This window comes from Larus michahellis, chromosome 19 (assembly GCF_964199755.1).
Source record: "Larus michahellis chromosome 19, bLarMic1.1, whole genome shotgun sequence".
In the NCBI taxonomy this organism is placed as follows: Eukaryota; Metazoa; Chordata; class Aves; order Charadriiformes; family Laridae; genus Larus; species Larus michahellis.
This window is the reverse complement of record NC_133914.1, coordinates 2,671,537-2,692,693: the sequence shown is the minus strand read 5'-3', so window position 1 is coordinate 2,692,693 and position 21,157 is coordinate 2,671,537. Positions and strand designations below refer to the sequence as shown.

Sequence of the window (21,157 nt, the reverse complement as noted above, 5' to 3'; positions counted from 1 at the left end):
TGATTCTGATTATGTGTCTGCGAACAAACAACATTTCACAAACAATGAGGCCTCCTGTGCCAGCACCCTTCCTTATTCCAGCCCTCTCCTCCCTGGAAGCGGCCCGCCCGCCCCGCGGCCCGCGCTGCGCCGGGAGCCCCCGGGAAGGGCGGAGGGGCCGGGAGTGCCCCGCGGCACAGGCCGCCCCGCCGGGCCCCGCGGGCGGGTCATGGCGGACGGGCGGCCCCGCGGCGCGGCCTCGAGTTAGGGAGGCCCCGGGGAGCCCCGGGGCACGGCGGGACGGGCCGAGGGGACGGAGGACATCGGGGGGACGGGGGGGACCGGGGCCGGGCCAGCCCCACGCGTTGCCATGGCGACGTGATTGTCAGGGCAACCGGACGCGCCTGCGCAGCCGGAAGGCTGACTCATCGGAAGTGCGTCATGGCGCCGACCCTCGCGCCGGAAGTACTTGTGCTGCCGCTTCCTGCCCGGTGTGGTGCGTGTGGCGGAGCGGCCTCTCACCTCTCCCGGTCCGGCCGTGATTGCTGCCCGCCCCGTGCAGGGCGCTCCGCTCGCCGCCATGGTGAAGCCACGCTACAAGGGCCGCAGCACCATCAACCCCTCCCGCGCCAGTACCAACCCCGGTGTGTGTGGGGGCCGCAGGCCGCGCCGTACCGGGTTGTGCCGTGCCTTACCGGGCCTGGCCTGACACTGTCTTGTCTCCGCAGATCGCGTGGGGGGCGCGGGAGGAAACAACATGCGGGACCGAGCCACCATCCGCCGTCTCAACATGTACCGGCAGAAGGAGCGGAGGTGAGCCCGGGGCCCCAGGCCGCGCCGCGGGGTTTGCCGCGGGCCAGGCCGGCGCGCGGGGCCGGGCTCCCCGGGCACGGCGGTGAGCGGGCAGTTGCGCTGCCGGGCCGCGCCCCGCGGGACACACCGGGGCCGTGCGGCGCCGGGAGCGCGTGTGCAGGTGCGGAGCGGCAGCGTGGGCGCTGCGTTCAGCCGGTGAGGGCAGGTGGGACCGCGCTGGGGGCAGCTGCCCTTGCTCTGATGGCAGAATGCCTGTTAGTGGCGCGGAGCTTATCCTGAGCGCCGTCAGCGCAGCGACGTGTGTTGGGAATGCAGCTGGAAAACACGCAGATGTGATCCCACTGGAATGTCATGAACCCCAAAATGCCCAAATTCCTTCATTCCCCACAACAGTGTAACTCAAAAGCTCACCTTAAAATGTCTGAAGAGCCTGACAGCCGTACAGCCCCTTTGCTGGGAAACAGCCCTTCACTCCTTGGGAGTGTCTCTGGCTGTGGAGCAGCTCCCACCTTGTAAACACACGTCTCTGCCACGTTGTAGATGCTGCGGGGGTTTCTGGGAGTCCTGGTTCAGATTAACAGTTTTGTTTTGTTTTGCCAGATTTCACTGTGTTTTGAGAGCAGACTGGGGAATGTGTATTTTAAAAATTTGCTAAATTTAAGCTAGGTCTGAAGTTGGAAATTATTTTACAATGAGTGTTGTGCACTAGCTGATGGGTAGAGCTGATTAAAAATTTCCATGTGAGCCCATAAGAGAAGAAAGCAGTGGCTACTAGGAAATGGCATGGTGCTCCTTTGGGCAGCCCAGTGAGCCATTCCTGGTTTGACATAGCCCACCTTCATCAGGAGTCTGGACAAGCTGGAGCGAGAGTGAAGGGTGTGCACTCGCTGACACCACTTCTGCTGCTCCAGAGTTTGAGTTAATGAGCCTTTGCAGGCAGCACCCTCTCTGGTAACAGTCTCAGGGGCACCAGTTCTAGATCGAGGGTGTGTCTGGATTTTGTGGGTGTACTTCTGGTCTAGTGGACAGAAGTGCTAGAGGGATGTGTGCTGCCCTTGCCTATTTACATGTGTTCTCATTTTTCACTTAGAAACAAACATGGTAAAGTGATTAAGCCTCTGCAGTATCAGTCAACAGTGGCACCAGGCACAGTTGCAAGAGTGGAACCAAATATTAAATGGTTTGGTGAGTTTTTTTCCAACTCTCAGACTGAGCAAGCTTAAAAACTGTCGGACGTTGTGTGTTTGGAGGGTGTTTATGTCAGAATTGTGGTCCCAGTGCTGTGTGGGACAGATACTGAAAATGAAGGTGAAGGACCCTCCCCGTAGGCATGGGTATTGGCGCATGCTTTGCGTATCCCTGTACTTTGGGTGTTTGCTTTCCGTGCACTCCTCTAAAGTGTGGTTATTCTGCTTCTTTTAATCATTTTCTGGGGTTTGTGAATGTGTATGTATGCTGTAGCCCGTGTATGTTAAGCGCCCTGGGGATACTTTTAAAATTTTCTTTAAATGGGAAAGAAAGGGATTGGCTTATTTATGCTAATGTGGGGTTTGTCACAAGTAAAATCCTCTATTTTTTGTCACTGGTATTTTTGATTCCAGATGGAGTATTAATAATTTATCAGTGTACTGGGGGTCTTTGAAGCGGTTCAGATGAGGAATGGTCGGGTGCAATATTTATTTTTATATGCAGGAAATACCCGTGTGATCAAGCAATCATCCCTACAGAAATTTCAAGAAGAGATGGAAACGGTCATGAAAGATCCTTACAGAGTGGTCATGAAGCAAAGAAAGTTGCCGATGTCCCTTTTCTACGATCGGATTAAACCGCACGTGAGTGTCACTCACCTGTACAGAGTGAGGGCTGGGTTATGTGCACAGGGGTGTCGTGAATGGTATTTTTCGGTGGGCGATCATGCTGTGTCTGTTCAGCCTGATGAAATGTTGAGTTCTAGAAGCATTGGGAGAGGCAATTAGGGCAGATGACTGGGGGAAAGATGCTTTTGAGAGCCTATCACTGTGGACATCGAACGTGAAGGCAAAGAAATGGTGTATTACTTCCCTGTAGCTTGTGAGAAGATCTGTTCTTTATTAGAAATTCTCTTTTTCCAATAGGAAACTTACCCTAAAACATCTGAGGTTAGAGCATGACTTAGGATGACTGTAGCAGCTTGCCACCTTACCTTCTAATGCTTTTAATAGCTCGTGTGGCAGAGGGGCCTTTTTAGAGGATGCTTCTCACTCCAGACATTCTTCATGCGATGAATTTGAACTCAAATATCTGCTTTTTATATTGAATCAGAAATTCTTGTGCTTGCAGCCTTCATCTCTAGTACATCAAGTTTTAGTTATTATCAGGTTTCTTTCATGACAACTGAACTATTATTTTGGACTCTAGCTAGCTGTTTTTTCATGTGGAAACTTTCCAGGTTTATGTCATAAAAATGTTACCTAAATTAAGGAAAAAGTTATAAGAAACAAAAATGTGCATTACAAAAACAAATTACTTCTTTCAGCAATGAATTGAATGCTGTTCCAAGAAAAGTTGGCATTCGTTACAGGCATTAAAATCTACAGTTTTGATTGTAATTGTCGCTGACAAAACTCTGTGAATTTGGCGAGATTTGTGCACTTGTTAGAAAAATAAGAAATGATCAAAGATAGCAGCTGAATTTTCATCATTGTAGCTTTAATTACGTTTGACATCATTTATAGTGAAAGAACTGAAGCATAGTTCTTTGGCAAGTGCAGTGTGTTTTGTTGCTTATTAAGTATCCACCCTTATGTGTCTCAAAGATTAAGCTGGAAAACTCAAACATTATTAGGAAAGTGCCCGTAACTCTTGTCACAGGTTGCAGAGTTGCGTCTTGTACACTGTATGTCACGAGAGATGGAAAAAACACTGTTTGTGGGTTTTTTACCAACCTGTTTTTCCTTAGACCTCCAGAGTTCACATTCTTGACACAGAAACATTTGAAACAACGTTTGGCCCCAAATCACAGAGGAAAAGACCAAATCTTTCTGCAAGTGACGTGCAGTCTCTGGTGGAGAATGCTGAGGCCTCGTCAGGAGCTTATGATCAGGGCAAGGACCGAGACCTGGTGACAGAAGACACTGGTGTAAGGTAAACAGAAAGGAGAAATCATCCATTGTTTGCATTTCTGAAAAGCCAGCTCTATTTTTAAAGACGTATCTAGTACCTCTGTCGGTGCTGTTACTGTATGAGGAGTAAGGAAAGTGAAATTCGCTGAATTTGGGATTTTTTTAATGCTATGTATTTAAGCAAACTGTTGCTTCCATGGGACCCCTCTGACTATTCATAATTTGTTTTCTGTTGCATGTCAGAATATCTCCAAACTCATGTTTTGGGTTAGTAGGGAACTGACCAGTGGGCAGACAGGAGTCTTTGAAAGGCCGCACGTTTGTAGGATCTTTCTGCAAATGGGTGGATTGAAGGCGGGGGACGAGGAGGGGGGCTAAATCCCAGCTGTCTGTTACTTTGGTCTCCTCTCCTCCTTTGTCTGTCAATGGCTTTAGAGAAGACAACACTGTAACCCTCTTATTGTCGTTGCTGATGCCTCTGGTAATCCACTTCCAGGGATGAAGCACAAGAGGACATATATAGGAAAGGACAGTCCAAAAGAATCTGGGGTGAGCTCTACAAGGTAAGCAACGTTTATCATTTGCAGCACGCTCACGTCTGTCTTTCAGCCTTTACGAAGTCAGGCGCTTCAGCCCAGCGTTGGAAATGCTATACAGCAGTAATCAGAAAAGTTCTGAAAACCATTTATTGCTCTGTTAGGGAAGCTTTGATACAATTGAATTCGCTGTAAAGTTTCTTAGAAACATTAAGACAGTGACTTTGTTCGTGCATAAATGTCCTGAGTTTGACATTCCTTTCCCTGCTTTCCTGTCAGCCTCTTGAACTGACTGACTTGAAACCATACATCCTTTTTCTGGTACTGATACAGCACATAAATACGAACAGAAAAAGTCAGCTGTAGAAGAGAGCAGAGATTCATTTTCAAATCTCTGCCTGACTGAGCTTGATTCTTGAGCTCTTGTCTTGCTGGAACAACCAACCTTAAAACATGTGATCTGGACTGGCAGAGCGAAGGTAGGAGCTTCTCTTTGATTTCTGGGGCTTCACCGCAAATAAACCAGCCAGATGCCCTTAAGTTTCTTTAGGCTAAAAACATCTGGCACATTGATAGTGTCATCTTTGGAGGACTCTGACCCTCAGTTCCCCATGAGCCACCTCAACTGCTACAGGAATGGAGGCTGAGAACGAATTAGGGCCGTAAGAGCAGTTTGCGTGCTCTCAGTGCCTGGTAGGTGTGAAATTGCCTAACTTTTTGCTCTGAATTTCTGAATGTAGCTTAAAACCTTTTCATTTAGATTTAAAAGCGTTGGGAATGATACAGCAAAACAGATTTCAGTAAGACGCTGCCAAAAATGCAGGAAATAGCTGTGAAACAAATTCGCTTGGCTTGAAGCAAGTCATAAAATGACAGCTCCCTGCTGTAGATGCTTAGTGAACTAACAGCAGGTTCCTGCTTGGTTGTGTGTTTCATATTGATCCAGAAAACATACTTTATATCCTGTTCCTTTATGAAATGGCAGAAATGAATTGCTGCAGAATGGATGGTGAGCGTTGGTTTTTTATCTACTGAAGCAATTAATTTTCCTGTTTGGGTGCAGTGTTTTCTTTCCCAAGTGCTCCAAGCATCTTCCTTGGTGCATAAGAGCAGGTTAAAAGAAAGCTCTTCGGCTGTCCAGCCTGAATGTGGAGGGGAGTTAGGAGAAGAAAGAGTGGAGGGTTAATGGTTATTAGTCTGAGCTTCACTAGTCTGTGGGGAGCTAACAGTTGTTCATGGAGGGTACAAGGTTTCTAAACTAATGATGTAGTTTAGAAAATTACTGGTTTTCAGTTTGGAGGTATAGATGTCTTGCTTTCTGTAAAATCGTTTCCTTCTCTGTGATTTTTTTTTTCTTTTTTTTCAGGTGATAGATTCATCAGATGTTGTCGTTCAAGTTCTTGATGCCAGGGATCCCATGGGTACTCGCTCCCCTCACGTGGAATCTTACCTTAAAAAGGAGAAACACTGGAAACATCTAATTTTTGTCCTGAACAAATGTGATCTTGTTCCTACCTGGGCTACCGTAAGCACAGTTCTGCCTGTTACTCCATGGACCTTCTTTGTTCCTTTTGTAGCCTCTGCCTTAATTCTGTTGCCAGTCTTCATGCTGGTCTCAAAGGGCAGAATGTAACTGGGGCAATGGGAACTCTCTGCTTGCCTGCTTATAAAAGTAACAATTGCAATGTAAATCTGTCCAAGTTGGGCTGAGTTGAGCAACACTTACCAGCCACAAATTCTCTACTTCCTCTGTCTGGATTTAACAGTTCAGCTGATGTCTCCAGAGTATGTTAAATGTTAGTCCGCTTAAGATCCATATCCACCACAGCTGGTTTTCTTTATATTGTTAAACTAATTAGTTTTAGCTAGCAGTGAAGGCGTTTTTGGGAAATTGTTTGTCTCTTAGAAAAACAATACTCGATCCTTTTAGCTGTTGGGTTGGTGAAATGCTTCAAAGGTTCTTACATAGCAATTTTCATAGACAGTTGCTTTTGTGACCCGAGTGAAGATGCCGTGTACTTCTGCTCATAAGCAGATCGTTTCACCACCTCCGCAGCACAGGGTCCCTAACCGAGTCATGTTTTCCTCTTCAGAAGCGCTGGGTTGCCGTCCTTTCCCAGGAGTATCCAACACTTGCTTTTCATGCCAGCCTCACAAACCCTTTTGGCAAAGGTGCTTTCATACAGCTCTTAAGGCAGTTTGGAAAGGTACAGAACAATTTTGGGGATTGGTGTTGTTGTTTGGGGAGTGGTGGGTTTTAGTGTGGAGTGTTGTTTTGGTAGCCTTTGGGGCTCAGTACATTTCCCTATGGACATTCTGTCGGCAAATGACTCCATCAATAAAGCTCCCTTCTCTGAAGAGAAAATGGAAAATATTCCTTCAAATACATTCAAAGTGTTTGTCAAACTGAGGAGATCCAGAAAGAGCTGGTTTGACCACCAGTCTCTGGCCTAGGTTCCTTGTAGACAGAGTATCCCTTTGACACTCCTGGGTCTCATTTGAATGTGTACAAGAGAGGAAAATATTTCACACCGGTTTATGTCCTGCATGTATGTATATTCTCTTAAGGTATTCTCCTTTTAAGTGCCTTTATTTTACCAAGAAAGGTACTTTCTGTTACACCTCGTCAAGCCACATTTATATTCTGCCCCCAGCTACTGTTTGTATTTGCTTGGTTTCTCCACCTAAATGGTTTCTAACTAAGGCGTTCACAAGTAATTTTAGAGCAACCAGGAATGCAAGGGGTTCACATCTTCCTTTTGAAGTAGCAAATACTTTCTTCAGTGCTTGGAGTTCTTGGTGAGTTGGTTATACCCTTGTAGATCTCTTCTGGTAGAAAAAAGCTTATCTCATTTTTTGACCTGGTACTTTGGAGTCCCCTTTGCTTTCCAACATAGAGCAGTAGCTGCACAAATGTTCAGAACTGTGTTAGTAATAATTCTGTCTTTCTCTACGAGGTGCTCAAAAGATGTGTTATTTCTTAACAGTTACACTCTGACAAGAAACAGATCAGTGTGGGTTTCATTGGTTATCCGAACGTCGGCAAAAGCTCAGTCATCAATACGTTACGGTCTAAGAAAGTCTGCAATGTGGCCCCTATTGCAGGTGAAACAAAGGTAGGAGGAGATCCCTACATGAAAGACAAAAGTAAATTATGTAAGTGCATTGTCAAAGGCAGAATTCATTTAAAATTAGCTCAATGGCATTTTCCAAGTCTAGCACTTGAACTGCACAGGCTATGTGACCCTGAGTCTGGCGAGTGGCGGGTCAACAGTCATGCTCTGAAGCACGGCTACTGGAAGCGTTCCTGAGTTCCCTCTCTGCCTTTACTGTAGTGCTGCGATCTGTGCTCAGCTGCCCTGACTCAGTCTCTGTGCTCTCCTGAATCCCGATTGGGTATATTTGTGCTGTCAGGCTCTCTTAAGTGCTGGTGTTCTAACTCTGTTCTTCAAGAATGTGACAGTAAACAAGAAGAGAAGGTTACAGGAATCTTCTTTGCTAGCCTGTTCGTTTTACTCCTACATATCACTAAAGTTGAGGATCATGGAAGAGGGAAATCACAGAATATCAGAGTTTGTAGTTTCCTCACTTTGGTCCTGTGAATTAGTAGTTTGATGCAGAAGCGTAGGGATAGCACTGGCTGATAGAGAAGGAGCAAGATGTAGGATGTCTTGGCTGGCTAACAAAACTGCCCTGTTATATTCTGCTTCTATGTGTTCCCAGGGTGACCCCCGTGTATTAGAACTGTGCATTTAAAAAGCAGAAGAGAGGGCTGTGTGGAAGGAGGTAACATGGTGAACTACTGATCTCTTTCAGGTGTGGCAGTACATTACCTTGATGCGGCGGATTTTTCTCATTGACTGCCCAGGTGTAGTTTATCCATCTGGAGACACAGAAACAGACATTGTGCTGAAGGGAGTGGTACGTATCTGCACTAAATGCTGGAAAATCTTTGCCGTTGTCCATACGACGGGTTCAAAGAAATGAATGCACGCTGTCCAAAGGGTTGATACTCTACCATTCGTTTTCAGGTTCAAGTTGAGAAGATTAAGAGCCCTGAAGATCATATTAGTGCTGTGTTGGAAAGAGCCAAACCAGAGTACATCAGAAAGACGTACAAAATTGATAACTGGAAGGATACAGAAGACTTCCTTGAGAAACTTGCTTGTAGGACTGGAAAACTGCTAAAGGTGTGACAACTTTCTGCATTTGCAGGCTGGAAGAGCATGTGGCCAGTTACTGAACATGGGAAATGTGAACGTTTCTGTTGCTTATGGGTAATAGAAAGGTGGTACGCCCTGCAAATGCGGACATCAATTGTTACTGCGTTCTTTCAGGGTGGTGAGCCTGACTTGCAGACTGTGAGCAAGATGGTTCTCAATGACTGGCAGAGGGGCAGAATTCCATTCTTTGTGAAGCCACCGAATGCAGAAACGGGTCCCCAGGTGAGAATGTGATGTTCTTGTCTCTCTTTTTTTCTCACATACGATTCGGTTTTCCTAACGGTATTCACTGGTGCTTTTCCCAGAGCGCCATGTAACTTGGGTGGTGCATGTCTTGGGCTCTGCCCAAGTCTGGTGATTCAGGTGACGCTCATTTGAATTTGGTGAGGACTGGGTAGCAATGATGCTACAGAGATGTCTGAGCCATTTTACAATCATCTGACTACCAGAAATGTTGTAATTGTCACATTGTTAGCCTGTCATCTTGGGCTTTTTTCGAAGAGATAAAATGGAAGTTGCTCTCAGAGATGGTGGGACAGACTTTGTGGATAATATATCCATTACGCTCTTTCTTGTAGCCTCCTGCGTTGGAAGTAGCTGTGACATCAAACCAAGATAATAATGAGGAGAAAGTCTCTGAGTCAGTAGCATCAAGCGTGGAGCCAGTAGAAGAGAAGAATAATACAGACACTGAAATTAAGCAGCTCATGTCACATGTTCGGCAGAACTTTGGGAGGATTAATGTGGCACCTCAGTTCTCAGAAGAAGACCTGGTTCCTGTAGATGTGCCAGGCTTTGATGAAACAGATAGTGAATCCTCTGGAGAGGAGGAGCAGGAAGAAGAGAAAGAGGAAAATGAGCAACAGCAAAATTCAGTACAGGAGGAATCGCAGGTCCCTGTACCAGGTGCCAAGGAGAGCTCTAAGGCAGTTCTTAAGGCTTTGGAGGAGAAGATTGCAAAATACAAAAAATTTCTGGATAAAGCCAAAGCAAAGAGATTCTCAGCAATAAGGTATTTGAATCTGTTCAGTGACTCAAATTTATTTCACAGGAGGGAGAAGGGTTAATGTTCTGCTGTAGCTTCACTCCACTCATGATTGCTTGACTGGTTCCTCTGTGTTGCCACAGCTTATCTAGTTTAGCCCCAAACATTTGAGCTTTGGTTAAGCGGCAGTTTGGTTTTGAAAGATTATTCCAAGAAGTCCTGTTTACCAGCACAACTGAAAATGTTCTCACTGTTGGAAAGCCGCCTCTTAAGCTACGGATTAGAAATCTGTTGGTATTGTGGGTAGCAGTATTACCTCCTCGGATCTGTCCTTAATGTTGGGTTCTTTCTTGAGCAATACCAAGGCTAATGTCCTACCTGCATATGCCAGCTGGTCTTCATGCGTGTACAAGAGTATGCTAGCTCATGCAGCAGGCCCAGTTTTGGCAAAGCTCATCCACCAGCCTTATGAGGACTCCAATTTCAAGATTAAGTCTTACATTTTGTCCCTTATTGCAGTGCACAAGCCCAGTAACTCCAGAGACGAGATTACTGTAATAGGTTTATTAGGTGCAAAGGTTGTGGCTTTGCTGCTGACAGGCTACTGGGATCTACTGGGGACTGATCACCTCTCAGAGGTGGTTACATTTTGTGTTGTGACATTCTTTTATTGCTTATTTTATCTTTTGTAGAATCCCTAAGCAGCTGAGTGAAAAAGTGTTTGCAAAATCCATGCAGAAGTCTGAAGAACCCAAAGAAACTGAAGACAGAGGTAAAATAAGATTAGTAGATGTTCGTAATCTACATTTGGAAATCCCATAAGCAAGAGAAGAGAGGAGTTAGGGGGAAAGGTATTCAGTAGCTCCTGGTCACAAGTTCTTTTTCCCCTAAAGCTATTTAAATCTTTCCATAAGCTAACCTGAGGGCTGCCTGATGACCTTGCTGTAGCCGTTCTGTAGGACACCTGCCTGTATAGTGAGGTGTGTCCCTCTACCAGTGAACGAGGGTAAAGTGAAGAGAAATGTTGCATCTCCAAAAAAATGGTGCTACGGACAGATTGCAGTCGGAGCAACTTCCATTCCACATGGTGTAATATTACACAGCAGGAAGTGGAAGGATTTACGGCATTATAAAAGCGCAGAGGTACTTCAGGTTATAGGTTTTACTGTGGTGACTTCAAGAATGTGGCTTCAGTTTCCATAGAAAGAGTGATTAAAGACAAAATCATATGAGAGAACCCTATTCTGACAAGACTCTGAAATTCTTCCGGACTTGCACGGGGCTTGAAGCAATCTGCTTCTCAAGAGCAGTTTTCATAGCAATAGCGAGTGATTATCTGGTAAGGAACATGCGTGTTGTGTTGGTAGAAGCTATTAAAATACAACCAAAAGAATGCTTTGCTGAAGTAGATGGGATGGTGACCCCAGCCTTAAGTTCTGCAAACAGATGGGTGTTTTGGAAGATGCCTGACTATGTGATCTCTGCTGTTTGCAGGCAGCGTAGAGAAGAAAAGAAAAAGGAAACCAGAAGGTGATGATGATGATGATGACGGTAAACAGCCTTGCAAGAAGCTGACATCCAAAGAAGTAAGTGTGACGTCTTGTAGTACAACAAATGAGCAGGGCAGTAGAGCTGGCACTTTTTTATACATAGAATGCCCGTTATCACTTAAGAGCTTTGAGACTGGGCACTCGTAGGAGGAGAGAGCGCAGGGACGGTAGCTGAGGTAGGAGGAGTGTGAAGACAGGGTGACTTGCTGCTGACGTGAGACGTGACAGTAGATGTGACCCATAAAATGGTCCAGCAGATGACTACAACAGAAAGAGTGAAGGGGCGAATCCTTTGTGGGCAAGTGTTGTGCTGTCAGCATTACCTCGCGCACTGGTGCTGTTAAGGGAGCAGGGGTCTAAATGCCGGGAGATGGGAGAATTTGGAACTGGATGGGCAGTACTGTCCTGTCTTCAGAGAGCTGCTGCTGCTTTCTTCTGTTCATGTTAGTCAAGTCTAAAAAAAATTGTAGAATAACTTAAATACCAAGTGAAATAGTCTGTGTGTCTGAGTTTGAAAGTGATTTGTAAGCAAACTTGTACAGCAGGGGCTTTTTTGGAGCACTGCTGTGGACTGTTAGGACTGTCAGGGGGGAGCGGGAGACTGAATTCTGTTTGTGAATGTTCTGTCACATCTTATGTTAAAAGACCTCTTAGGTGACTGTGCACGTCAGGTTGCTTCTTGTATCTTCTTTACTATTTTTGTAAAGGTTAAAGGGTATCTTCATTTGTAACATTTGAAGAGCGTTGGGTGGGTGGATTCCATATAGATGTCCATATATTCACATCAGCAATGTTTTGTTTGAAATTACTTATTTTACTTGAGGCATGTGGAATGCAAAGTGAACAACATTTGAAAGAATGCAAACAAATTCAGGCTGTGGATACTGTGTGTTTGCTAACGTGTGTCGTGTGTATTTACAGAGAAGACGAGCTGAGAGGCAGCAGCGCTCCAAGAAAGTTGGAGTCCGGTATTATGAAACTCACAACGTGAAAAATAAGAATAAGAACAAGAAAAAAACTGGCTTGGAGGAACAAAGATCAAAGCACAAAAAATACAAACATAAGCAATAACTGCTTATTCTATTAAATTTTACATAAACCAGCTCTAGTATGCAGTGGCTTTTTTTAATATAAAACTTGTAGTTCCCATTCAAAGCCTAGTTTGACTTGTCTGTCTTGTTCCCAGGAGTAGCATCTCACTCTTTGTTTCTGCATCATCTGAAAGTTCTTTATGCAACTGGAGGTCGTGGTATTTCCACATCGCCGTCTAAGGCCAGTAAACACTGCCTTGGCAAAACATATCCTGAAGTGTTACTCAGTGGTGGTGGCGGGTTTGTTGTTTGGTTTTTTTTCTGGAAACTATCGTTGTGGAGTTTTTCATATGACTGGAGTGAATTCCCTTTCCCACGTCTGCCTGCTGTGTATATCCAGCTGGTTACACAGGTACCTCAAGTCAAGATTTCATTTGCTTCCACTGAGAGGTGACCCTTGGCATGGTATCACGCCCTTCCATTTCGTTAGAAATAACCATGTTAGAGAGCTTTGGGTTTGCTCATCCTGGGTTACTTCCAACAGTTCTGACAAGGGATTTTGATGTACAATTAACAGCAAGTTGCATGTACTCAAGGAAATGCCCCTCAAACACCTGTCCCAGGATTACCTGCAGTTTAATTCTCAGTGAATGTGACTTATGCAAAGTGTTTACAATAAACATATTCTTTCTGAATTTTCTACAACATTTTCAAAGTAATAATATTACAGAGATGCTTGCGTATAGAAGTGTTTATTAGTTTATTGCTTTGAAGGTCATCTAGCGTATTACCAACAGGCAAGTCCCAGACAGGTTCACTGTTCAAGGAGCTGGATGCTGGGATCGCATTGAAAGAGGGTGCAGTAACTATGGTCTTGAATTTCAACTCGTCAAGAGAAAAAGAAAGAAAGAATACAATTACGCTGCCTTCAGTTGCCGGTAAGTGAAAATTCAAGATCATTTTATGAAGGCAAATCTTTGTCACTAATTGCAAACTTCTTACTCTGACAGCTCTTCTGAGCACTGTCTGGAGGACAGCAAAAAGATCTACTTATTTGGTGCAATGATGCTTTCAAGTTGGGCCTGAAAAACAAATGAGACGGTAAGTCAAATTAGATTCAACCTAAAAAATAAACCCGTGTTGATGAAAAGTGATAAATTGTCTGTTAGATATTCAAAGTGAGGAGCTGAGGGATGCTGCAATACTTCAAGAGAAGCAGGCCAGGGTTTTTTTCCCTAGCTATTCCATTCCTTACTACATGTTTTATAAATTAGCTTTTCATTCTTGGCATACACACTTGTTGCATTCTGAGAAGAAAAGAGCTGGCTGTGGTTCCATACAATGAGACTCGTTTTGTAATGTAAAGCATTGAAGAGGAAATTAAATAAAAGCTGTTGAAACAGTGGTCTGAATTCTCTGATTTCAGGCTGGAGTACGTTAGCTAAATTAAATATTTGGCTCTCTGGCATTTGGAACACAAACTCTGACTCTGGGACAAAAGTAGCTGGGAACAGCAAGTTTTTCAGTTCCTGAGACAACCCAATTAGACGCCCAATTAGTAGCCTGATCGGAGAGCTACCCGTGCCTAGGGAGCGTGTGGCGTACGAGGCTTCCAGGACTCTGAGATTGCCTCTTCCTAGAGCTGCCAGCAAAATAAACTACCGCGGCGGTGTACGCGCAGCTGTTAGAATATTTGTACTGCAAGGAAGAAACGGATTAAGTGGAACACGTATTTGATTGAAAAGTTATTTCATTTTGTGCCCTAAAACACTTCAAGATGGTGTAAAGATGTTGGTGGTTTAGAAAGGAGAAACTGTAGGAACAGTGAAGATAAGGAAAGCAGCTCGGTGTAAATGAAACGTTTTTAGCCCAGAAACATTTAATGTTTATGGTAACATTTTTTCTTTACTCAAAAGATGTAGGGTGTTTTCCTTTCAAAACCAAAGTAATGAGCAGAAGCTTTGTCTTCACCAAAGCAGCATGCACAAAAGTACTCCCGTAATTGCAGTCCCTGCTGCCTAAGTACACAATTGTTATTATTAGGTAATACTGAACGGTAAGTGGTGTATCTTGTTATCAGGGAGTCGACTTTAATGCCCAACAGCAAAGAAACGGTCTGTCTTAATTTGTCTTCACTAGATTTCCTATTTTGTAGCTGAGAAGGGGTGCTAACTATTATATCTTTGCAATCAAGTTATGCAGAAATAGATTCCTGAAGTATGAGTCGGGTTTGAAGGCTCTGCGTTTGGGGTTCAGCTGCGTGCCTCTGCTCCGCTCCAGCTGACTACAGCAATTCATCATTTTCTAAACAAACTCGCATCTCTCCCTGGCAGACGTGCGTATGGCTGGAATTCAGATAATCTGACTTGCTGTTTGCATTGTCAGGTTCACTAGTAATGACGAATTGCTGAAGGAAGTAGAGGATGCAAAAGCACTATTTTCCCATTTCACTGAGCATTTAAAGAAAGTGGAACATTAATGCAAATGCATCATAAACGTAACACTTCTAAAACTATAAGGAGAAAGTGATTTTTACATCTTTCTAATTACAAAATGACAAGTTTTACCATTACGGTTTGGAATTGCATTTTTTTTACTCACCTTCAGCTGTTGATTTGTTTGTTTCAGGAACTGAACCTCTTCAGTGTGTTTCTTCTCTTCTATCCGTCGCCTTTCGGTTTCACGTTTTTCAATAGCTTCACATCTAGCTTTCTCTTCACTCACTTGTTTTTCCAGCTCCCGCTTTTCCTCTTCTAGCTCTGCAATCTTGGAAGAGAGTACACATTTCTCAAGTTTTGTGTGTTAGCAATCAATTTTTAGTTAAGATGGGACAAAGTTGTATGTTGTACAGCCGTTAGAGTGTTCCAGACAAAATAACAGATAATTTATGAAATGGAACTAAACTGTAGGAAAACAAGGAGACAAGTATTTTGATGATCTTTACTGCCATCTACTGGAAAGAGAAATGACTGATTTCTTATAAAATTGTGTGTGTAATATCCCTGTGCTGTCATGTGCAGAAAACTACACCAAGGGGTTAACAGCCCAACTTACTCTTTTCTCCATGTCAGATTTGCCTTGCTCAGCTTGTAGTGCCTTCCGCATGCCAAAGGCAACGCTGCTCTCGTACAGCATCTGGTAAGCAGCAATTGTCATTTGGATTTCATCCCTGACTCGAAGCAGCAGCAGTCCTCGCTCCGCACAGTTAATTGTAGTTTCACGGATCAATTCGTCTTTACAGAAAGGGCACAAGAGCCTAGTTAGAGAAGGTACTGTACATTTACCTGGGAATGCTGGATACACACAGGGTCCAGAGCTTACTGTATTTTACCTATTTTCTGCACCTCAAAAGCAACATGGATAGTCATAATTTTTTTTTTTTGTTACATTACAGCTATAGCATCAAGTGCTAACAAATAAAGGCAGAGTGGGGGTACAAAACCTATGGTAATAACTGTGATACTGATCTGCTAAAAGCAAACACCTAAAAATTTCTGATGATTTTTTGCAGGTTTTGGGAAATCTCCAGAGGAGTTAAGATCCTCCATCCAATCTCTTGTGTTTGGAAGATGAACATCGTGTCATCAGTGTGTAGGAGTGCTTAACAGGTATATGGTGTTTTAAGTTAACTGATGGGTTAAGTACAGCTATGAGAATTTTAAGCTTCTTTGCATCTTTTGCTATTACGTTGTAAAGGTATGCCTACACAGATGTGTCTTTTGCTTCGTAAACAACATGAGACTGTAAAACGCTCTGTATGGAGGCTGACAGCTTGGGTGGGGGATGAGGATGGGAGCCCTGTGGCTGTTGGAGGAGCCCCCCAGCCCCGGCTAGCCCCCCAGCCCTGGGAGGAGCAGGAGTCCCTGTCCCCAGGGCCAGGGGAGCCGCAGCCCCTCCGGGAGGGGGTTCCCCGTTCCCCACTGCACTGACCGAAGCACTGCGAGTAGAGCTCCCTGCGCACGGGGCAGATGCCGGTCTCCCGCGCCTGCCGCTGCTGCAGCCGCAGGTCCAGCTGCTCCTGCAGGTGCACCACGTCCAGGCGGGTGCTGGGCGCGCTGGACACCTCCTGCACCCAGCGCCGGTTCTCCTCCTCCCACTCCCTAACGCCAAAAGCACCGGCTGTTACGGGGCGGGCCCGGCCGGCCGCTGCCCGGCGCGGGTGGGCCTGGCCCCGGCCCCGGCCCCGCTCACCGCGGCGGCAGGATGGTGTTCAGGATCTCCTGCGGCTGCTTGACCGAGTCGGCGGCGGGCGTCCGGGGCGGCGGCGCGACGGGCCCGCTCGGGGCGGGCGGCTGCGGCGGGGTCCCCTTCAGCGGCCGGGCCTGCGGAGAAAGCAGAGGGCGGTAGGTGCGGGCGGCGGTGGCCCGCGGGCGGCCCGGCCCGCCCGGCCCCGCTCACCCCGGGGGAGCGCTTCTCGGTGCGGCGGCTGACGAGCACGGGCGGGTTGTACCGCAGCAGCGAGTCCGGCGGCTGGATCATGGCGGCGGCGGCCGTTGTCGCCATGGCGACGGCCTCTGTGCGGCGGACGCATGCGCAGGCCAGGCGCGCCCTTCCCCTCGCGCGCCCAAGTGCTTCCGGGCGGCGCGCGCGGGCCGGAAGCGGCGCGCACTTCCGGTGGTGGCGGCGGCCGGCGGCGCCATGGAGGCGGCGGCCGAGCGGCGGCGGGAGCGGCGGCGGCGGGAGGCGGCGGTGAAGGCCGAGAAGCGCAGCCCCCGGCGCTCCGCCTCCCGCTCGGCGCGGGGCAGCCAGTCGCCGCCGGCCGAGGAGCGGCGGGGCCCGGCCGGGCCGCGCCAGGACAGCCGCGGCCGCAGCAGCAGGTAGGGCCGCCCGGCGGATGCGGGCCCGGCCGCGGCCCCGCACTTTTCCTCACCCCTCCCTTCCCTCCCCTTTCCTCTTGTTCTTTTCAAGATCGCCCAAGAGGAAGAGCAAGTCCGGGCGGAGGAGCCGGTCCCCGCGCGGCAGGAGGAGCCGGAGCCCCCACCACGCCACCGTGAAGGTGAAGCAGGTAAATGGTGTTGTCGGTAACAGCGAGGCCCGGCCCTGCCCGCGGAAGCGTTAGCGGGGCCTGGTGTGCTCCTGGCCGCGCAGCGGCAGCGGTTCTTGTGAGACTCGCCTGTGCGAGGTACGGAAAACGACTTCTCACCCGGCAGTTCTTCTCTCCTACTCCCCGTAGGGTGTCATGTCAGGAAAAGGAGGGTCTCGGTGTTTTAATAGCTCGTGCAGCCCACTTCGGGCGTTGCTGTAAGTGGCAGGGTGTGCACGTGTCTGTGAACCCACCCAGCCTTTGCCTCTTAAGCAGGCTGCCCCTGCAAGCTTCTTCCTGTGCCCAGAGCAGGTGACGCACCGTGCCGTTTCTTGATCTTGCTTTATTCAGTGCAAATTGTGGGAATCCAGATAGTCTGGCAAGGAAATTAGTTTCTCTCTCTTTGCATTAGGTCTATGCACAACGTATCCAAGTACGTGTTTTCCATGCGTAGGATTGTGGTGTTCTTAAAAGCCGAGGTAGATTCACTGCTCTTTCATTCTAATCCTGAATGCATCACTATAAGCGATTCTTCATTACAGGAGCGAGACGATCATTGTCGTAGAGGAAACGAGGAGCGAAAGCAGAGGTACCCGTCAGACCAAGAACACAGGAGAGAGAGAAGTGGAGACAGAGATAAACACAGAGACCACTCAGACAGAAGGAAGAATGCAAACGAAAGGCCTGGAGTTCGAGGCCATGAGCGAGAGAGGGAGGTTCAGAACATCCGTGAGCAGCAAGCAGAGAGGGAGTTTTATAATGAGAGAAGACGAGAGCATCGACAAAATAACGAAGGTAGTGGTGTTGACCAGAATCCGGAACTCGGGCAATCTGATAACAAACCTAAAGAAAAAGCTGCTGTAAACAAAGAGAAACCAAGCTTTGAACTGTCTGGTGCACTGCTGGAGGATACCAACACTTTCCGAGGTGTTGTGATTAAGTACAGTGAGCCTCCTGAAGCTCGGATTCCGAAGAAGCGATGGCGCCTCTATCCTTTCAAAAACGATGAGTTTCTCCCAGTCATGTACATTCATAGGCAGAGTGCGTATCTACTGGGCAGGCACCGCAGAATCGCAGATATTCCCATTGACCACCCCTCCTGCTCAAAGCAGCATGCCGTGTTTCAGTACCGGTAAGTATTGCCCTGCCTGCTGCTGAAACGGGGTCATTCAGGAACTTATGAAGAAAAAAAAAAAAGAACCCAAACAAAAAGCCCTGGATATGCACAGTTGAGAGGTATGAGTTTGCTGTAAGAACGTTAGAGAGAGAGAGAATTTATGTTTGACTGCCGCATATCATCCGAGCAGTAATCAAAAACATCTGTAATTCCTCTCATTTAACCACAAGCAGCCTTTTAGTAAGACAAATAACACAGCAGGGTTAAACACAGGAGTGTGTGTACATCTGAATGAGAATAAACCGGCAGGTGTAATTGGCAGTAAAAGTATTTCAAGGAGAGGTTTCATTCATTTGGTCTTTTACAACAAAGTCTGCTGATCTCCTCTGAAGCAGCAGGGCTTGCGTGCTGCTGGAGACAAAGATGCTCTCTTAAGGAACAGCCATCTGTTCTGTTGTCGGAATTACTGTGTTATATCCTCAGAAGTTTAGAAGGTGATTGCAGTCTGTCGGAGTCTGCTCGGTCTCACAGTTTCTCATTGCTCTCATCAGGCTTGTTCATATCTCTGCAAGTACAGATAAGTATTAACTGCACTGGGGCTCGTCTGTTGGAAAACCCGTCTGCTTTTGGAGTCCGCTTTCTGTCTCGCTGTTGTGATTGAAACGGTGTTTTGTGTTTTGCTAGGCTGGTGGAGTACACTCGTGCCGATGGTACCGTTGGCCGCAGGGTGAGGCCCTACATCATCGACCTGGGCTCTGGGAACGGCACTTTCCTCAATAACCAGCGGATTGAACCTCAGCGTTACTACGAACTAAAGGAAAAGGATGTACTGAAGTTTGGGTTCAGCAGCAGGGAATATGTGCTTCTCCACGAATCTTCAGATAAATCTGAGGCTAACACAAAGGACGATGATGATGAGGAGGAGAAGGAGGAAGAGTCTGACAGTTAACAGATGAGGAGGAGATTGAGAGGGGGGTTAAGGGAGAGAAGTTCTTTGCGGTTGAACACATGTTGGGATGTAAACGTTGGAGCATCACGGAACTGATGCCTCTTACTGCCTTAAAGTCCTTTTTCTGTTGCTGATCTGTTCTCGTAGTTTATTTTGGGGGACTTCACTGATTATCATCTTTGATAGTTCTTCGTATCAGGAAATACAGCTTCTTTTTTTTTTTTTTTTTTTTTTATGCTTTTTTCCCTCCCAACAAGCAAAAGAGCACCTGGATGTGAAAGCTCTGATGCTGGAAATATTCAACAAATGTTGAAAGACTGTCCCCTTCTAGGAAACGATGTAAAACACAGCTGGCATATTTAAAATTATTTTTGTTGACTGTTTGTCATAGCCCTTTGAAAATGCTACTTAAGCGAAATACTAGTTAGAAAGTGACCTGATGCATTTTGTAACATGTCTTGTTTGGTAGTTTGCCAAATTCCTTTGCCTGTTCGGAGTTCTAGACAGGAGAATTTACCAGGCTTGCTACTAAAAAGGCGGAAATGTTTGAAGGCCCCTCTTGTGTTTTGGGTAGTTATTTTGCCTTGTGATAACTTTCAGGGCTGGGCATTTCACTGGAATACACTACCTGAAAATTGCAAGGTAATCTGGAATAGAAGTTAAAACGCTTCCTGGGATTCGGGGGGGCGATACTGTGATTTGGAGGCCGAGGTCTCGGTCAGGGTCTACCCAGGACGCGTCGCAACCTGCGGTGCTGAAACTTACTGGATGTGGAGTGTCCAGGTCTAAAACTGAGGCCTTTATTTCTGATACCATCCCGGCCCCACAAATAACTCCTCCTTATTTTTTGTTTGTATTACGCATAAATACCTTTTATTCGGTGACATGTGTTAACCGGAGTTTGCACTATTTAAGTTTTCTTTTTATAAAAAGTTATACTGTCACTTGTTTAAAATAGTCTTCTCCCCTATAAAAGAAAACAATGCTTTAAGAAGAGAAACACCAGTTCCACTCACTGAAAGTACTTGCGTCTTGCATATTTTTGGATGTCTTCTCCCAATGGTTTGCTTTATGGTATAAGAAATGTATATTTTCCACATTGTTTACTACTTTGCCTGGATGTTTGTTCTGTGGTCACCAGCTATTCATACCTGCTGTGTATATACGTTGTGTATACAGGTGGTGCGTATTGTATACACGGGCTGGAACATTTATAGTGTAAATATGGGGCATTGATGTAGGTTTTCAAAAGGTAGGTAGAATGAGTTTTGACTAGGAGGATCTCCTTTATATATACTCTAGGGGTTTTTAAATAAAGAATTTGTAAATTTAGCCCTAATTACTTTTAGTTGTAATATTTTTCTCCTGTCTTTTTTTTTTTTCCTTTATGTTCTTCATATAGATGATCCTTCAGTATTCACTTTGATATTGAGGACGCCAAATAAGTTTTAAAAATAAATATACACGCGGGATTGTTATCGTTGGGAGGCCGGGGAGGGCTTGTGCCCGTCTCACCTGGGTGGCCCCTTCCGTGTGATGGGTGCCCCGGCAGGGTGAACTCGCCCCTCGGGCTGCGCTTACTGAGAGAGTTCATAGAAGCTAAAAAGGGGTCGAATCGGGCAAACGTACACAGGGTTGAAGTCGCCGCTTCTGAACGTGCTGTTCCCCGGAGTCGCGGGGTCTCCGCTGTCCCCGACTCCGGGACCCCCCGCAGCGGGCCGGGGCCGGTTCCGGGACAGCGGGGACACCGTCCGCCCGCCCCGGCGGCCTTGCGGCGCGTCGAGGGGGGTGACCCCCCCCCGGCGCCGGTCGGGGCGGAGCGGTGGGGCCGGGCTCGGCGCTGCCCGCGG

General features: G+C 46.6%; 3 protein-coding genes across 4 annotated transcripts; 2 read left to right on the top strand and 1 right to left on the bottom strand.

Moving 5' to 3' along the window:
• The first annotated feature begins 434 nt into the window (after positions 1-434).
• Positions 435-12,289, top strand: GNL2 (G protein nucleolar 2). Its single transcript, XM_074562599.1, has 16 exons — positions 435-623; positions 708-792; positions 1,883-1,977; positions 2,485-2,624; positions 3,731-3,915; positions 4,390-4,456; positions 5,796-5,954; positions 6,523-6,636; positions 7,417-7,545; positions 8,246-8,350; positions 8,461-8,619; positions 8,767-8,874; positions 9,231-9,664; positions 10,330-10,409; positions 11,132-11,223; positions 12,109-12,289. The coding sequence occupies exons 1-16, from the start codon at positions 560-562 to the stop codon at positions 12,256-12,258; spliced, it is 2,166 nt and encodes a 721-aa protein (XP_074418700.1). The 5' UTR covers positions 435-559; the 3' UTR covers positions 12,259-12,289.
• A 665-nt stretch (positions 12,290-12,954) lies between these two features.
• Positions 12,955-16,759, bottom strand: DNALI1 (dynein axonemal light intermediate chain 1). Of its 2 annotated transcripts, none has more exons than XM_074562601.1 (6): positions 16,617-16,759; positions 16,410-16,540; positions 16,149-16,318; positions 15,273-15,451; positions 14,820-14,984; positions 12,955-13,300 (listed from the first exon to the last, which is right to left on the bottom strand). In XM_074562601.1, exons 1-6 carry the CDS (start codon positions 16,719-16,721, stop codon positions 13,265-13,267), a joined length of 786 nt encoding a protein of 261 aa, XP_074418702.1. In that variant the 5' UTR covers positions 16,722-16,759; the 3' UTR covers positions 12,955-13,264. The 2 variants fall into 2 exon arrangements, with proteins under 2 accessions (XP_074418702.1, XP_074418703.1); XM_074562602.1 differs by having other exon boundaries at positions 16,410-16,510.
• Positions 16,760-16,845: 86 nt separating this feature from the next.
• SNIP1 (Smad nuclear interacting protein 1) lies at positions 16,846-20,660 on the top strand. The gene is made up of 4 exons (XM_074562600.1): positions 16,846-17,035; positions 17,127-17,223; positions 17,784-18,373; positions 19,043-20,660. Exons 1-4 carry the CDS (start codon positions 16,857-16,859, stop codon positions 19,305-19,307), a joined length of 1,131 nt encoding a protein of 376 aa, XP_074418701.1. The 5' UTR covers positions 16,846-16,856; the 3' UTR covers positions 19,308-20,660.
• The last annotated feature ends 497 nt before the right edge of the window (positions 20,661-21,157 follow it).